Source organism: Anguilla anguilla, chromosome 7, assembly GCF_013347855.1.
Source record: "Anguilla anguilla isolate fAngAng1 chromosome 7, fAngAng1.pri, whole genome shotgun sequence".
Classification (NCBI taxonomy): Eukaryota; Metazoa; Chordata; class Actinopteri; order Anguilliformes; family Anguillidae; genus Anguilla; species Anguilla anguilla.
In genome coordinates, this window is record NC_049207.1 from 14,461,163 (window position 1) to 14,478,963 (window position 17,801).

Below are 17,801 nucleotides of genomic sequence, written 5' to 3' on the forward strand. Positions count from 1 at the left end.
TTGACTGACACACATTATAGTCACTTTTCATTCATACTCCAGAATGAACACGGCACAGTCTTACAAAGAGGAACGCGTGGGCCCTTATTTATGATTATTTCATTATTATCGCAGATTGCAAGTAAATTTGCACTCGGCGTTAAATAATGATGGAAAATAAACATAAGGAAAAACATTTTGTCCTATGTATTAATGAAGCACGCTGGTGAGCCCAAGGGAACTGAATGGCCTGTTGTCATCACCACACTGTTCCTATGTGCTAATAACCAACAAAAAGGTCACACCCGGAACCAGCAGTTGAGATTTGAGAACACCGCTATAACATGCTGATGCAGGCTGTGCGTAGACCAACCAATTCAGCCATACTGAAAGGTGCCCGAGCGATGAATCTCCTAATCTCCTCCCCCCACCCCGGGTTTGCCAGGTTACAGGCTCTGCGCCGTGGAGAAGGGGAGACGCTCCGGAGCTGATCTCAGATCAGCCGGCCACAGCGCTCTGTGGCAGATACAAACTGACAGGCGGCAGAGGAGGCCTAATGCATCAGCACAGGAAACTATTAACGCGGCATTACACGGAGGATGTGCGGCAGGAAATTACATTTCGCGAGCTCTCTGGGAACCTCATGTCACAGTCCTCCCTTTGGGTAATTGATTATTGCTGCCCTCTTCCTGCAGGGGTGGGGTGTGAGCACAGCGGGCAGATGGCGCTGGCAGGTTTGTGGGTGAGTGGCACTGTAGTCAGAACCGGAAGATCAAGCTTAGCACTCCTTTTGCAGCGTCGCAGAGCTCCAGTTAGCAACGCGCAGTCGGCTCCTCTGCAGCACACTGACTTGCATGTTTGGTTGGGCTGTGGAGTTTTCTGGGAGCTTTGTGAAAGCTGCACGGAGGACAGTTAGACAGGTTGCTCGCCCTCACTCCGTGTTTCAACATGTGAACATGAGCTTGTGAAAGGCAACAGAAGCTCATTAACCACTGTCCCAACGTGCGGACAGAGAGGGGAGGGCACTGCGATGTTCCCCATCCCGGCTTCAGAGCACGCAACTGAATATTCAGTCGGTTTACACCGAATCCAAACAGCAAACGCACCCTGAGCCAAGCTGCTTGGAGTCAGCCATTTATCCAGTGAGGCTTCCTCAGGTAACAGACACGTGGGCATTTCCATAGCCCCGTCATGCTTTAAAAAAAAAAGTTTTTATTTTATTTTAAAAACTGCTTGCGGAAGGACAAAATGCGAACCAGCAGATTGCAGGTATGAGCTCAACAGGGGAAAGTTCACCCAGCGATAGAATTTTATCTTCACACCTCACACGAACCTCGACAAAGGGAACATCAGTACCATAAACTCCGGTTAATATTCAAAGTACAGTTCTTGCGCACAAATAATTAACACCAATATCAATAAAAGTCCTTTGACAGAATTAGTCACTGGAGAGAGGGGCACAGAGGCAGTGGAGGGAGGGAGGGAGGATCTTTTCTCATTGTTCCGTCTACGCTTCCTCCGACAGACTCTCCCCGGCTAATCTTGTGTCAACAAAACGTGTTTTACAGTGATCAGCGGACCGTTTATCTGCGCAGAAACAGATAAGGAGGCCATTACCTGGCGACCTGATTGACTGCTTCTGAACACAATGTCCTGGCGAAGCAGCGCCACGTTCCGATCGCTCATTCAGCTCACACCCCCGGCGTGACAGAGTGCCAAATATGGAGCACGGGCCCCAGAGAGTAGCTTGAAAATGGAGCGAAACGCCTGAAATTACACGGCCTCATGATTGGCAGCATCTTCCCAGGAGACCCACAGAAATATCTTAGTGACAAATAAGAAGGGCGAAAAGATGCATAAAATTGCATTATCTATGTATTTATTTATTTATTTATAATAAATAAACGAGTCGTCTCTTAAGGCCTGACCGACATGTTGCCCATTCTACAGGAGGCAAATGGCCTAATACAAGACCCCCCAACATTGGTCTAGGAGAGCTGCAGTGTGTGCTGGATATTGTTGTTACTCAGAATTTGATTGATAAACTAAAGAAACCAATTGCACAGCTGACCCACCTCACTTAGTTTCCTGGGTTTGAACTGGTTGTTGTAGTTCACCCTACCCACGAGGCCTAGGAAGTCCTTGGCTAGTACTACAGTAACAGCCATGCATTAGCATAGCACACATGTGAAACTTTGGAAAGAGAATATGATGGTGCCATTGCCCAGAATTAGAGTAGAAGTTGCATCATTGCTTAACTAAAATACACCACACTATGAGAGCCAGCTAGTACGCAGCTGTATTCACTTGTACGATAAAGACAGCCATAGCACGCTGCACTTTTGAACCTGCGCCCCTCCAGACACAAGCTCAGCTCTACAGTTATTACATTAAAAGGGAACAGTGGGGAACGCTGATCAATCAACAGGCCACAGATCAAGAGGGCTGCAGGTTCACATCCTGCTAGGAGACAGTGCCATTATGCCCTCACAAATCTTGTGGGTCCGGCCCTATGACTGGACATAACGTAAAACGTCAATTACATTAAGGACATCATAAATGCGAATAAATGCAGAGACATAGCCTGGGAGAGCTCAGCTCAGACGGGCTCCGCATCCAGGGCAGCACAGGCTCTCTCTTAATGCCTCTCTGCCTCTCCCCGCTGCCTGCTGCAGGGGGTCAGATGACAATCGAACAGCAGCAGCGCCACGGGGGGGCCGGAGCAGAGGGAAAGGTTGGGGCCATTGATTGGCAGGGTACCCCGGGGCAGGGGGGGGAGGGGGGGGGCATCAGTGAATGTCACCCGCTCAGCGGGCGCCGCGCGGCACCGTCGAAAGGACCAACGCCTCCGCGGCGGGCGGCCTCTGTTCTCACCCCTCGAAAGTAAATATAGCAACAAGCGCGTTTGTTATTTATGAGGAGCTTCGGTTAGCGTCGCTCCTTCTCAGAACCGCGCCGCTGGCTTTCGCGAGAGGCGGGCGGGCATTTCCTGAGGTTGCGGTGTTGGTTTTCAGAGCGATAACGGCTTCTATTTGCCAACTCCCAGTACGTTAGGCCACCTTTAATCTCCCTGTGAAAAACTAGGAGCATAAACGACCACGTCTATAAAAGTATATTCTCGGTTTTATTTTTCGTTCTGTATCATTAAGCCCTAGCTGTCTTATGACAAGATGCCACATAAGAATTCTTATTATTACAGAATAGGACCACATTACCCAGAATGGCCCTGCAGATTAAGAGAAAATCCGAGGTCTCTGAACAAGCTTTGAAAAGAAGACCAAAGAGCAACAGGGCCATTCTCTCTTATGTGTGCCACGCAATCAAACAGACCCATCACAAGAGCCACTGCTCATCAAACATAGCGGACATCGGAAGCAGCTGGACACCGTCTCCAGGATACCGCGAAGTGGAGCAGGTGAGACCGCGCTGCCACTGTGTAACTAGAATGCGAGCCCCTGTATCGCATCCAACCGACCCTCCTTTGGTTTCTGCCGACAACGGTGCGGTACTAGGCTAATGGCGGCACTGATGTAAAACGTCTGTAATGTAGACCGTTCCCCGCAGTTTGGCGACAACACCGCCTGCGTTTACAGACGTCACATCTACGCTCTACCTGGATATCGAATAGCTAGTGAAATATCTGTTTTCCAGCGCGTTCCTGGAACAAGGCCAAACCCGGCTCAAACAAAATGTACCAGCGCAGTACAGTCATGCTTCAGTAGCATTATTACAAAGCAGGTCTGTGTGCAAAGGAATGATTGCATTGTTGATGTTTTTGTGAAAACACTGCAAAACATTTTTTTTTTTTTTTTAAACCTCCTCCTCTCTGCCCACACATTTTGCACAACTTGGTTTTGAGTTCCAAAGTTCATGGGACTGCAGTCAGGATGAGATCATGTCAACAACATTACCAGCCACTACACCAGAGTGATTCTGAAGTCAAATCCTTCCAGACTCTTCCGTGCCAAAGAAACACAACTGAGCCAGGCAAAAAAAAAGTGACCCACTGAGGAAGCTTAGCAGCTTCACTCTAAGTGCTCGAGCACTGCAGGCTCTGAAAGCCGCCGCAGCTTTGAATTACCAGAAGCGTGAGCGTCGGCGGTAAGCCGGCGCGTAATTCGGTTCAGGAGACGTAGAAACAATGAAATCTTCGGTTTCCCACGGAAAAAGCTTCCTTTTTTTCTGGTGCAAGCTGATTAATGCGAACGCAAACCCTTAATAGGCCACTTTTCTTAACGAGGGCTTAAAGACAGGGCCCCCTTTCCCACCTTTGTGTTTTCAGAATGTCCGCAGACTGCAGACGTGGGGAGTGCTGACTGCAATTAGAATAACCTGCCGTTGTTCAGGAGAACGTTCTGGGGGAATTTCCAAGAAATAGCAATAACCTTCTAAGTAATATACAGAACAATACAGTTTGAAGGCATGAACTTCATTTCTAATGCATTTGCTGATGAAAGGCACTGTTATTTAAAAAAAATATCCCCAGGCAATATTAGGCACAATGCATTTGAGTATTGTAATAAACACTGTTGCTATATTAAACACTGCCAATCTGGTACAGTATTTTGCCTATACTGAACCCAGAATATTAAAATTTATGAGACACAGCGTTTCAGCATATTTGAATATCTAATTGCATTATCAGCAACCCTGTGTAGGGGACCTCAATTTGGCAGAAATATTTCCTTTTAATTTACTGTAAAAGTGTATTTGTATTCAGATTTACCACTAGTAAATAACACAGCAGAATTATCAATGTAATATTAACTTTATCCGAGTCCAATAGGGACCATGTGTAAATGTACATGTAGATTTAAAAGTACTCTATCAGAGTAGATTGCACAATTTGCAGTGCATAATACCAGTCTTAGTACTATACTGCAATTAGGAATTAATTGTGCATTCATATTTTGTGTAAGAGCGCTTGCTGTTCCTTTATCCACAGGCTCCCAATGGAAGGTATGATAGCACTGAGTAGAAAAATGAAGTCCTGCTACAGAGAGGAAGTTCATAATACAGTGAGCAGCCAAAGCAGTCTGAGCCAATTCCGCTCCCCCTCCCCCTCCCCCTCACCCCCACCTCCGCCCCCGCCTCCAGAGAGCCGCCTGACACATTGGAAAAGTGTCAGAGTGCCTTCGCCCATCAAATACATCCGCTTCTCAAAAGGTGAGAAATGCAACCCCCGCCCCCCCACACACCACACACACCCGCGACACCTAATAATAGACCCCTGGGGAGCAGAGAGAGGCAGGGGGCACTTCCTAAATAAGCAGATAGCGCACAATCGGCAGGAAGAGGCCCACCGTGAGAGTGTGGCATCTCAGCCATGTGATAAAGCATCAGCATGAATTTTGACACCCGGCTCCTGCACCTCCCGCCCCCTCGTTTTGACTGACAGACGGAGGGGGGTAGGGGGGTGGGGAGCTGGAACCACTCTACCGCTTTCTACCACCTTTTACCCCTCAGGAAAATGGCAGCACATTCCTGAGTACTTTTGTATGGAGATGAACTGATCCTGGATCTGCAGAGGGGTGAAAGGTCATTCGGGGTCAGCAGAGGGGAGGGGAAGACACCACAGGAGGTGAAAGAGCAGAGTTCTACACTGCGAGCAAAATGTGAATTACACTTCAGAATTGAATTCAGGGGCACTGGTACAAGAGGAGATTTGGACCTGTGCCATGCTCAAGTCTTTCAATGTTCAATTCATTAACTTCAGGGCTCTCCCTGCATTGGAAAATCTTGGGCAGGCCAACTAAAGAAAAAATTGAAAATCAAACTATGCTGAAAAATGTCATTTAAATTAAAGCCTATTTTAGAAAGAAAATGTAACCCAATACACGTCTGGCTTATCCTGCTATAACATAAGGTATATTTATAATTTGTATACTTCAATGGAGTATGTAAAGGCCACCATACACAGACAATATTTTTAGGCAATGTAGATGGGCAATATTGCCTGGCTGTGTTGTTGAATAAAACTTTTCACAACTTTTATTATTGGCAATTTTGAATGGGTTTCTGTCATAAAACAAATTTAATAATAAATTTAAAAAACTGAAATTTCATATGTGCCTCTCCATTTTGCTGTGTGCTTCTAAATTTTCCAAATCAAGAGCACCAGTGCTCCCTGGTAAAACGTTTACCATGAAACCCTGGAGATGCAGATATTGAAAAGCCTACTGAACAGAGAACAGAACAAAATATTAAAAGGAGGGGAAAAACCTTCACTCAATTACACTCCATTGCCTTCCCCATGCTCCTGCTCCACGAAAAACTTCATTCCGTGACTCTCCATTACATTCCCCACACTCCTGCTCCACTAAAAACTTCATTCCATTATTTACCAATACATTGCACATTAAAAACTTCATTCCATTACTCTCCATTACATTCTCCACTCTCCTGCTGGACAAGGTAAATGGGAGCTGTATTGTGCTGTGCAACAGAAGATACCAGAAAAAGAACACTTATGTTTTGTGCCTTTCAGAGTTGTCAGTGTTATTTAGTGTGTTGGATAACTGAGGGAACTGCAGTGGCTCCAATCAGACGTCTGACAAAAAGGGCTTCATTTTGTGACTGAGGGACGCCTCTCCAAGCTGAAGCTCACAGATTGGATAGATAAAAACGTCTGCCGCGTGGGTCTGCAGATGCTCGGGTATGGCTTGAGCTTTCAGACCACTGAGGTTCCAGAATGTAACATAACACTGCCCTCTTTTCCAAAAATGCGCAGTTGCAACCACCACTGAAGATCACAATAAATGACCCGCAAACTGATTTACGCCACTAAACACTGAAAATGGCAGCACATAACTGACAAAGGCCAACTCAAAGCCCTGGAATCAACTTAATCACTATAGTGCTGTCTTTCATCATCAGTTCAGTTGTCATTGGACAGTTGCTGAAAAATGTTTCAAAGGATAAAAATAACATATACTTACGTACATATAAAATGTATTACACAAATTTAAAGGCAGCATGGGCTAGTAAAATGTATTACCCACCACATGCTATTCTGTCCTAAGGATTCAAGGTGGAGCTTTTGATGAATCATTTAAAATACGGGTGGCAAAACAAGTTCCTGAAATTACAAACATTCCATGTATGATCACAAGAGCAATGATAAACTTCAGCTATCTACAAGGTGTATTTACTACCTATGATATTATCCTTAGGAACAGCGACTATCTTACTAGCTTACTATCTTACATCTACTTAACTTCTAAGTCACTGTTTCCGAAGTACTATTTTTTTGCTAGATTATTATCTTTAGTTAACTTGCTATAAAGAAACTTAAAATGCTGGAGGTCACTCCATATTCATTCCTTGAACTAAGCACTTTTCACCAACATTCGCTTGTGAATAATTTATTTACTGTCAACACAGCACACTGCTTCTAATTTTTAAAACGTTTGATGCTGTTCATCTATAAAGCATTCCAGTAATCTGAAAACATCTCACCATGTGCATCTGAGATTGGGCTAGGATTTCAATATTATGCAGAAGAGTGGCACGCGACCGACTCCAGCGTTACCTCAGTTCACCTCACAGAGCCCCGTATGGTCAGTTCTGTGCGCTGCTGAACAATCACATCAGAAGCACTATAGAGAAGGGCCAGAGCACCCAGAGGAACTACAGCAACCCCACCACTGCAGGGCCTTCTAATCAGAGGAAATGCTGTCAATTTTATTATTTTGTTTTATGTCGAGGCATGCAGAAAAACATCAAAAACATGTGACAGCCCTCGCCCCAAACCTCCTCCCACAGGATAAAACTGGCTTCCCCCAGCTGAATTCCATGAGAAAATGTGCCTAATTTGATTCCAGCTAATTTGATTGATCCACTGGAAGCTAAGACTTTGCTGATCTGCTTGCTTTGCACACATCCTTAATGGCTCTCTTAACATATGCAAAGCCCTTCAATAACTGGCACTTTAAAAGACATTCAAATTGAAAAGCAACACTTGCGGGAAAGGGGGTTAGAGGATGTCAAATGATCGGTCTGTAGTCCTTTAAAGTACAGAGCGCAGTCCCCCAGAAATGGCACCAAGAGAATCTATAAATAAAAACGGCAACGGGATGGAAGTAATTAAAAAGCGTGACTTCCTGCTAAAAGCACCGAGAGCGGGCTTCTCGATCTCATGCGCCACAGAGTCACATGGAGCGCTGATCACGCTTGAGAAAAGAACCGTGAGAACAATCGATGCCACGAGCCGCGGGCCGGCCGCACGAGGGTAATCTGGCGCACACAGCACGCACACCGCGTGACGGCGCGCCAACCTGCGAGCAGACAAGCCCTCACGCGGCTACTGCGTCGCCATGTGCTTCTGGAGAGATTTCGCGTTGGTAAAGAGTTATCGGAATTGCTGGAGCAGTCATCCAGACTGCCCCAGTCCAGCCCAACAGGGACAGATTTAGGAGTATCATTATGCAAAGGTCCCTGGGAAACAGTCTTTAGGCATGGAGACGGCTGTGAGCTTTTGTACCGCTGGCTGAATGATACCAACCTCAGAAAAGCCATTACTTCATATTTTTCCAGAAGAACCTGGGGAATAAACCATGTACTGGAGCCTAAAAAAAATCTGGCAGGGTAATAGGAATTTTGTTATAGAAATGAGTGAGCTGGTAGGAATGTGACAACACTGCATCCACACGCAGGACAGCATCAGGCAGATAAGAATATTTGTGTACATACAAAGAAGAGCAGGGCTGAGGGAAATGGAGGCGGATGTACGGAGGCTTGCATTCATGCGTGTGAAGGACAGGAGGAGGTCAATCACAGGTGAGCCAGAGAAGGCCAGCAGAAGAAATGATTCAAAGCTTTCTTACTGCGGAGAGGACAGTTGTTCTGCCAGCCCCTTGAGCTTAATGTAATGTACAAACAAACCATGCCGCTGAGAGCAGACCACACACCTCTCACCGACACAAGGGGTCTTTATGAAGTGTATATACAATAACAACGGCTCACGGCCAACTTGCAAAAGTAAACAACTGGGGGCTTTTGGGTGGCGTGTCCAGTAAGCCCCGAGGGCTTGAATCAAATCCTGACCGTGCCAGTTCCAAGGCCCAGAGAGAACTGCAATTCCCATGTCTCATTGCATAACAGTGACTTCTCTGGCCAATCGGGTGCAAGCAGTCGGCCTATGCCCGCTGTGCGCAGGAGGAACAGTCCACCTATGCCAGCTGTGTACACAAGGTATAGTCAGCCTATGCCAGCTGTGTACAGGAGGTACAGTCGGCCTATGCCAGCTGTGTGCAGCAGTGAATGAACAGGACTGCCATTGTGATAAGGGGAAAACAAGTTGTCCTAATGACTGAAATTAGCTTTGCTCTGAGAGGTTTATTCACTACATACACGTAAGAATATTATTAATAATCACAAATAGTATGTACGTGAAGCTCTCAAGCATGTGACAATGTGCAGAAAAGTGAGACTAGTCTTACTTTCGAATATTAAAAAAAAAAAAAAAAAAGGGCATGCACGCCATAGGGATATTTCACTGTGAAACTGCGCGGATGGTCTTAAAAGTCTCGCCAAGCAAAGATCTTTATCTAGAACTTTCTCACGGCCCTGTACTAATGATGGGGTTCTGACCAAAGGAAGCAGGAACTGGCTGTTTGATCGCCTGGATACCATCTTACAGCCAGAGCCCCACATCTACAGCCTCGGAATGGATTGAGATAAGACAGGATGGAGGTTAGCTACAATAAGAAAAAGGAAAATTAATTAAAAATTTAATTAATGGCAGCATAAATTAGTTTACGAACTGAGCAGGCAGTTCTTACTCTTTAAATAAAATAAAGCTTCAAGCATAGTTATGAAATTCTGTTGGAAAGTGTCAACATTAAATTTTAAAGAACAAAAGCAACCGTTTCTCCATTTCCAAAATTTTACTGTATCATTCCGTTATATTTCCATGTTATAGGCAGTTTTAGTTTGAATTGTATAATGTAAGCAAGAGTAAAGACTATATCAGTTCACATTCCAGCAAAGTTCAAATTGAGATAAACTTGTGTCCTTTCCTATGAGTGAAGGACAAACATACGACAAACAGGAAGTATTATCCAAATCTACACTGAGATCTGCTACCTAGACCTAATGTCAAAAACTCCAAGGCCACATTAGGGCTGTGCTGGGGCCCCAGGAGAGTGAAAGACGTGGCCTTAAAAAAACAACACATGACCCCGCACTCCCCATCCCAATATCCCTGCTGGCCTTGGTTGGCGACAGAAAGGAAGTGGTTGGCAGGTGGTGCTGATTGATGGAATAAGGGGTCAGGGGCCAGAGCATTCCCTACATGCCTGCCAATCAGCTGCGAGGACAAGCTGACAGCACATGGCCGCTGGTGTCCATGGAGACCGGAGCCCTGAGGAAGCAGTCGGGAAGCGCTGGGAAAGGGATGGAAACAGGGCTGGGCATTCTAAAATTCCAAAGCTCAAGGAAGAAAGACAGAGACTGAAGGGAAGCAAGAAAGAAAAAAATAATAATAATTAAAAAAAAACTCATGACAGCCAATAAAGTCCTGAGCTGTACCAACAGGGAACAAGGGAACGAGAATGCCGGCAGTCCAGAATAGAAATACATGACTTCCTAACAGGTGTGCTGGCTTACTGCTGCACTGATACAGCTTGCCCTTTGACCCCCTGGGTGTTTGGTTACTCTGACCCTCAGCTTACACCAGAAAGGACATGGATTCATTTTCCCTCCATGTCTCAGTAATCTACACTGGAACTCTGATTTAATGCACTTTACTGGACTTAAAGAAGATTTAAAGATTTTGCCATTCCACTTCCTTCCTGTTTGTGTAAACCATGGAATTACTGTATACCTTTTTACTGATCACTTGTGTGCAATTAGCTCCAAGAAAACCATATTACTGAATTCTGAACTATATCTTCTTTTCAGCTCTTAAGTTACTAAACTCTCCAAACTATAATGCACAACACTAAGTACTTTATTCCGATCTCGGGAGCAGCACCTGAATTGCTCATATGTTTTGTGCTAAAAACAAGAGATTCAAATGACATCCATCAGTTTAAAAAGCCTTTAACTACCTGATTCCTTTAAGACAACCAAATGTAAACAAATGTAAAAATTCCTTCAATGTATACACGGTACATAAGTATCAACTTTAACAAAACAGTCTGACATTTATGCAAGGAATTGCTATGTAATCTGTGTAAATCGCAGTGCAGTACCGATCTTCAGCACAGTGCTACGGTAACATAAGGAAGCTTATTGATGATTTTGCTTGCCAATAGCCTGGCAGCTGAAACAAATCCAATTCTGTTTCACCATTAAAAATTCACACTTCTTTGTGAGGATGCGGTCTGGTTATGCAGCGGAGCGATATGTACGGCCTTATAGAGAAAGCAGGAGAGAAAGGGGGAGGCGGAGGAGAGAAAAAGAAAAAACGCACATCGCATCTCTGCCTTCGCGTTGTCCCCGATACCTGTAACAGGAAGCACGGCTATTTATAGCCCACGAGGGGAGTCGCTGTCAGTGTATTTTCAGCAGCTCCCAAAGGCACTGCATTATACTAAATGAGAGGGAAACAATTACTGGTGTACCAAGAACCCGCTGGCTCACAGCAAACACAGTCCAGCCAAGAGCTCCAATTTACTGCCCCTTATCTGAAGGCCGAGTTCATATCTACGTGCAGAGCAGGAAATGATGGTGCCATACGGTGCCAGGGGCACGGTTAACAAAGCTGGCAACACCGACCGAAACCTTCCTCGCCTCTGTACATCACCCCTGCAGAGAACCCCAGATGTACTCGGGCAGAGTTCTCAGGTTAAAGAAGCATTTTTTTCTGAATGAAGGAAGTCATCAATGGATGGTTTACATGCAAAAAGAGGATAAATATATTCGCGAGTGCTCCTGAAACATAACTGCATTGAGACGGTCTCAGTCCTGAACTTCGCAGTGGCTCACATGTGAACATAAACTGACCACGTTTAATTACAATGTAGGGATTGAAGGATTTATACACCTGTACATTCAGCAATATGGCCACAGCCAGGGCGGAAAGTCAAATTACACACCTCCCCTTTTTACTGCCATTTTTTACTGCCACGCTCCAATAATGTCTTTCCTGTATGCTATAAAACTCCAGACTGGTGCGCACGCCTGGCTGCCATGGCTCCCTTTAAGGAAATGTCACACGTCAGGCTTTAGAATGAAAGCAAAGCTCACCTATCTTTAGAGATTTCCGTCACAGCGTGTCATTCAAGATCACCTGGTATCCGCACATCAAGGCCACTTAATACACCGCGCGGGGTTCCGCAGGATATGGCCTCAGATACTTCCCTTTCACCCCTTTACTCTCACACGCACAGGCACATGCACACACACATACATACACACGCACGCAAATACATACACACGCACACACACATTTCCACACACATGCATATATACAAACATTACTCAAATTACTCCAACTTAATTAGCGGTACAGCCCGACTGGGAAAGTAATTAGCACGTGACGAAAGACCCGTGAGACTCCACCCTTGCGCTAGCCCTCAACAGCAAGGCACTATGACTGATCTGCACTGAGAGCCACTGATAACGCACAGTGCTTCTGCTCATTTTTCACTGAGAAGCCTCTCACCCCATCACTCAAAAAAAGCCACCGAGAGCCCCCCTCTCCCCCCCCTCCCCCCACCCCCCACCCCTGACAGAGGAAGCACGCTGAGACAGTTTGATGTGCAGACCGGATGACACCCCCATGATGGGCATTTAAATGCCACAGCTGTACCCAGCCGTCCCATGTTGAAATGAGGGGGCGGCATGCCCCGGGGGGCAGTCAGCACATGGGGTGGGGGGTGCTCCTATTAATAGGCAGCGCTCCCCTCCCGTAGCAGAGCCCCTCTAGCCTGTGCGAGCACGTGCCTTCCTGCAGCTCCATTCAGGCATGCCCGAGCACCCGCCGAGCATGGGGGGTCCAGGGAAGGCAGCCAAACACACGCACGCAGCCGAGCCGCAGGCCCGGAGAGGCCCCTAAACGCAAACCATGCGGAGCCCGGAGAGGCCCCTAAACGCAAGCCATGCGGGGACCTGCGAGTCCCAGCTCCCCGCTCCACTCCCAGCCTATTTAAACAGACAGGAAGTTGTGCTTCATTTTGGGTCATTAATACTGCCAATGAGGCACACTACATTATTGTTGTGCTGTGATGTGATGTTTTGCAACATCTAGAACCAATACAGATTTACTATAGCATAATACTAATACACTGTTGCCAAGACAGTGACATTCGCAGGGTGTATGTGTAGAACACCTGTAATATACAGAGGGGAGAGATTGTGATCTAGGACCTGGGGGGGGTACATGGCGATCGCAGACTGGGGCACCAGTGGTTTTGGCCTATAACATTACACTGAGAATATTTTCCAGAACAACTAATTGTTTTTCAGTACATTTACACAATTTTCTCATTTCCCATTACTTTTCCATGACTGGAAAACTGCACTAAAATAATTCCAGTTTTCCAGAAGGAGTGGGAATCCTGCAATAATACTGTCTTGTTTGATACCAAGCATATATCTGTTTCTGTGCTGGGAGTACAGGTTATTCATGCGGTCTACAGAAACGACCAGGCCTGACTGTATCTGTGGTCAGACTGAGAGTGTCTGTGTGCGTATGCTCGTCATACTGTCCCCAGTCACATGCATAACTGACCACTGACAACACCCTCTTCTCGTGCTCTCTAAGGTATGTAAGCTCTACCGATATAATTGACCTTTTACGTATAGTAACTGGAGAGGTTTATAGCCAGATCAATATGCATATTCACTGATGACATGCATCACAATTCATTCATGGCAAGTCAGCAGCATCTCATTTAAATTTTCATATCACCATCAGACAACAATTTAAAATACTTTCAAAATATGATTGTCCATGCAACTAGAATCACATCATACATGTAAATACATACATACTTACATCACTGAGGAGTGAGATATCACCAGTCTGCATTTAAGGTTGTTTAATCAGAAATGATTTATGAAATTAAACAGAAAAGGCCCCAGACAAGAACACGAAAAATGTTAATGAATGGATTAAAATGGTACAAACATCAAGACATCCATGACCAGCTTGTCAAAAAAAATCTAAAAGGTCTGCAGCACCCTCTGGTGGATACTGTTGGTGTTTTAGGTGAATTCATTTGAAGACTGATTTACCAAGACCTTCAGCATATGCAAAACTTTTTAGCACACACAAAACTAATAAAACAACCAATGACTGGTGCAAAACAAATACCATATCCAATCATTGGTTATGTTATTGGTTTTGCATGTCCAACAAGGTTTTGCACATGCTACAGGTCTTAGTAAATCACGCCCCTAATCTTAACATCTCATTACATTATATTACATTTATTTTGCAGACACTTTTATCCAAAGCCTCCATGCACAGTTATTACAGACTCAAGAGGACTCAAAATATTGATTTCATGAATATACATCCTCATGGTGTCCAGAACACACGTGTATGCAAGTGACAAGCATGCTAACAATTAAAAAGCAACAATACAACTCTGAGCTGTTGCAGTTGCAACACAGTGATTTAAAGTTATGCCCCTGAACCAGGGCATAAGGTCAGGCATCATATAATGAGGTGCACCGCTGCCTTTGTCATTTGGAGCAGTGATGCAGGCTAGGGAACTTGTAACCAGAAGGCTGCAGGTTTGAGTCCCTGGATGGAAGGCCACTATGGCCCCTTCAGCACCTTACTGAAACTGAATGGCTGAAGTACACACCCAAATATACTGCATTAACAGGCAAACCAATGTAAAGTAAGTGAGGGGGCAACCCTGGTCCAGGAAAACCACAAGGCTGTGCTGGTTTTCATTCACACAGGACTAATTAATAAATGAAAGCAGCTGGTCAATTCACCTCACCTGGCTAAATATATACGAGTCTAAAATGGTTGCTGATTATACGGTGAAATAAAACCCAGCAGACCCTGTTTCTCTCCAGGACGTGGCCTGGCAACCCTGGCCAAGCAGAACTATAACCCGATGCGTTCTTCCTTTCCTGTGTTGATTTAAATGCTGTTACTGGGATAGCATCGTTACTCAAGGCCCTGCTGAACACAGGGTATGCAGGCATGGGTTCAGAGCATTAGGGGCTAACTGTGCAGGAGAACAGGACTGGGCTGAACACAGAGGGTATGCAGGCATGGGTTCAGGGCATGAAGGACTTACTGTGTTGGGGAACAGGACTGGGCCCATCTCAACGATGTGCGGGTCGGCAGACTGCGTGTCTGCCACCGTGGGGCTGATCTGAGGAGAGAGTGGGGTGTGAATAAACTTACGGCAGGATGCCAAAGTGGAGCAGCTGCTCACAGACCACGCACTCACACCAGGAAATGCAACTCTCACGCTGTGCTTTTTCCAGAGGTGGAAAGTCTAGGGGTCAGAAAGTAAAAGTCCTGTCATGCGTTTCTTCCACACATGAACTCAGCCAACTGATTTCCTGAATTAGTTCTACTTCCTGGCTGAAGAATTGTGCTAATTAGCAAATCCTGGCAACTAGAACAAAATACTGGGGTGGACATTTACTTTCTGAACCTGGATTTCCCACCTCTGCCTTTTCCCACTGACATCAGTAGGTTGGAGGGCGGGACTGGCCTTTCTTTTCTTTTTTTATAGGGGAAAAAACTGTGATGGACAGAAAAGTTCATGCTTTGTTTCAGATTTATAAGGTATATAGAGCAAGACTTCACAGAATAAAACCAAGCAAGGCAGCTGAACAGCATCAGTGATGACTCAATATATTAAATTTGAAAAAGATTTAGCTGGAACAAAGAGCTATTTTCGGTGCCTAGCCCTAAGGATATCGTAAACTTTGAGCAGAAAAGTCAAATAAAAACCCTTTGAAGATTATTCTATAACGCATTCAACTGCTTTTCCTAACATTCTGTCGAGCGGCCAGAGAAGAAAATGTATACAAATGCTGTAATGGTTTTGAGCAAAACTATTTTTATGCTGCAGTGGTTTGATGCATTTCCAAATGGAGCCAAATCAGTACTGAGGGGAATGTCTCTGAGTGTCTCTGGGCATCTCCAGACCTCACCTGTATAGAACTGGAGGGTGCGGTGTGCAGGTGGGGGCTCCTGGGATAGATGTCGTTGACGTGAGGGGAGGGGTCAGGGTTCAGTCGCCGGCGGTGCCCCTTCAGGACCTCCTTGTAGTTGAACACGTCAAAGTTGGTCCTCCACAAGAGAACCTGGAGCAAAGGGTGCAGTGAAAAGCCAAACCTGTACACAAACAGCACCGCTCTGGAACATGCTTAGATGAATCACCAGGCTCTATGGTGGGACTGATCTCTCATCTATTCCACAGTGAGTGGAAGTGACGTCATTCATTATCGTCCTGTCTGCAGGTAAGGTGACATGGCTTGCTGCAGCAGTCCAGTTTGAAATATGCGGTGTGAGCTTTTCTCCCCCCTCACCTCAGAGTCAGTGCCACCGGAAGCAAAGACGTCACCCCGGCGAGAGAACATCACAGTGAGGACGGGACCCTGAGGAAGATCATCATCATCATCATCATCATCATCATCATAATCTTAAACATCATTGAACCAACTGTCATTCCAAATCATTTAAAAATACTCTGCATGCTGTTCGGTTTCATAATTACTAAGCTTGCTGACACAGCTAGCTTGGAGGAACCTCAGGATTAGTAAAGACAATGGGCTTAGCTAACACAGTTGACTTTTATTTGACTTGATATTAGAAGGTAACAGGAATTGGACCTAGTTCTACAGTAGAACCAGTATATAATGCCCAAGTCTGGCTGCAGCTCTACAGTGGGAAAGGGGTACAATGAATCAGCTTAGTGTATTCATTAAAAGAATCCAATCTCATTGAATTAAAAACCATACAGACAGGCTAGTCAATCACAGCGCCACTACCTTGTGCCCATGGAGGGTATAGATGAGCCGACCCTCAAGGAGATCCAGGATCTTCACTGTGCTGTCACTGGAGGCACTAATGAGGTAGTTATTTGATGGGTGGAAGGAAAAGCAATTGATCCCCGCACTGTGAACTGATCCAGAGAAAGAATTGAGCATCATGTCACAAATGAAAAAAAGAAATAAAACCACAGCCATTCACCAATTAAGCAGACCGGAAATGCTGTCCATACTGCCACTTCAATCCAAACTTATTATATGTGTAAATTCCAATGATGCACCAATGTGCACACTAGCTAAATATTTGCCATTAACTCAAGGGAAGGGAGAATGTTGGAAAACATACTGTACAGTATTTTTCATGTCTTAAGTTCATGGGTCAAGTGTCAAAGGCAAGCGTTTAAAAATCAAGCGGTTTTGGCCAATATGCATAGGTAATTTACATCTTTTGTCTTAATTGCTTTAATATGCCAAGCAAACAGTGCAGCAGCTAGACAAACATATATCCACATTATAGATATGTATATTCATGTATTATATATTACTCTTCATTGACCTGGTAAAGAACATGGGAGGGATCAGTGCACATTAGGAATGCCAGTACAGTGAAGAAAGGCCTCCCATTCTGCCTCAGGTCCATATGTTTTTGGCTGGTCTGTACCTTGGTAATGCTGCAGTAGTTTGTTGGTGCGTATATCCCATATTTTCAGTGTGTTGTTTGACCCCGTGGAAGCGATGCAGGTGCCGCTGCCGTTGAAGTCCACAAAAGTCACTGCTCTAGAAAATCAGTTGAAAAACAATTAACACGGATGTGACAGCTCACTCATTATGTCATTCAGTTTCAGTGACTCACAGAACAAAATGAAAGGCAACCGTAATGTATGCAAGCAGTGAATAAAGGA

The 17,801-nt window shown here is 45.2% G+C and overlaps 1 protein-coding gene across 2 annotated transcripts in view; it reads right to left on the bottom strand.

Moving 5' to 3' along the window:
• poc1b (POC1 centriolar protein B) overlaps window positions 1-17,801 on the bottom strand; it is a 29,324-nt gene that overhangs the window by 7,506 nt on the left and 4,017 nt on the right. For both annotated transcript variants that reach the window (XM_035427148.1, XM_035427147.1), the window contains exons 6-10: window positions 17,561-17,676; window positions 16,900-17,033; window positions 16,438-16,506; window positions 16,060-16,212; window positions 15,189-15,266 (exon numbers count right to left, since the gene is read on the bottom strand). In XM_035427148.1, coding sequence (XP_035283039.1) covers window positions 15,189-15,266; window positions 16,060-16,212; window positions 16,438-16,506; window positions 16,900-17,033; window positions 17,561-17,676 — 550 coding nt within the window. The remainder of the gene's footprint in view (window positions 1-15,188; window positions 15,267-16,059; window positions 16,213-16,437; window positions 16,507-16,899; window positions 17,034-17,560; window positions 17,677-17,801) is intronic.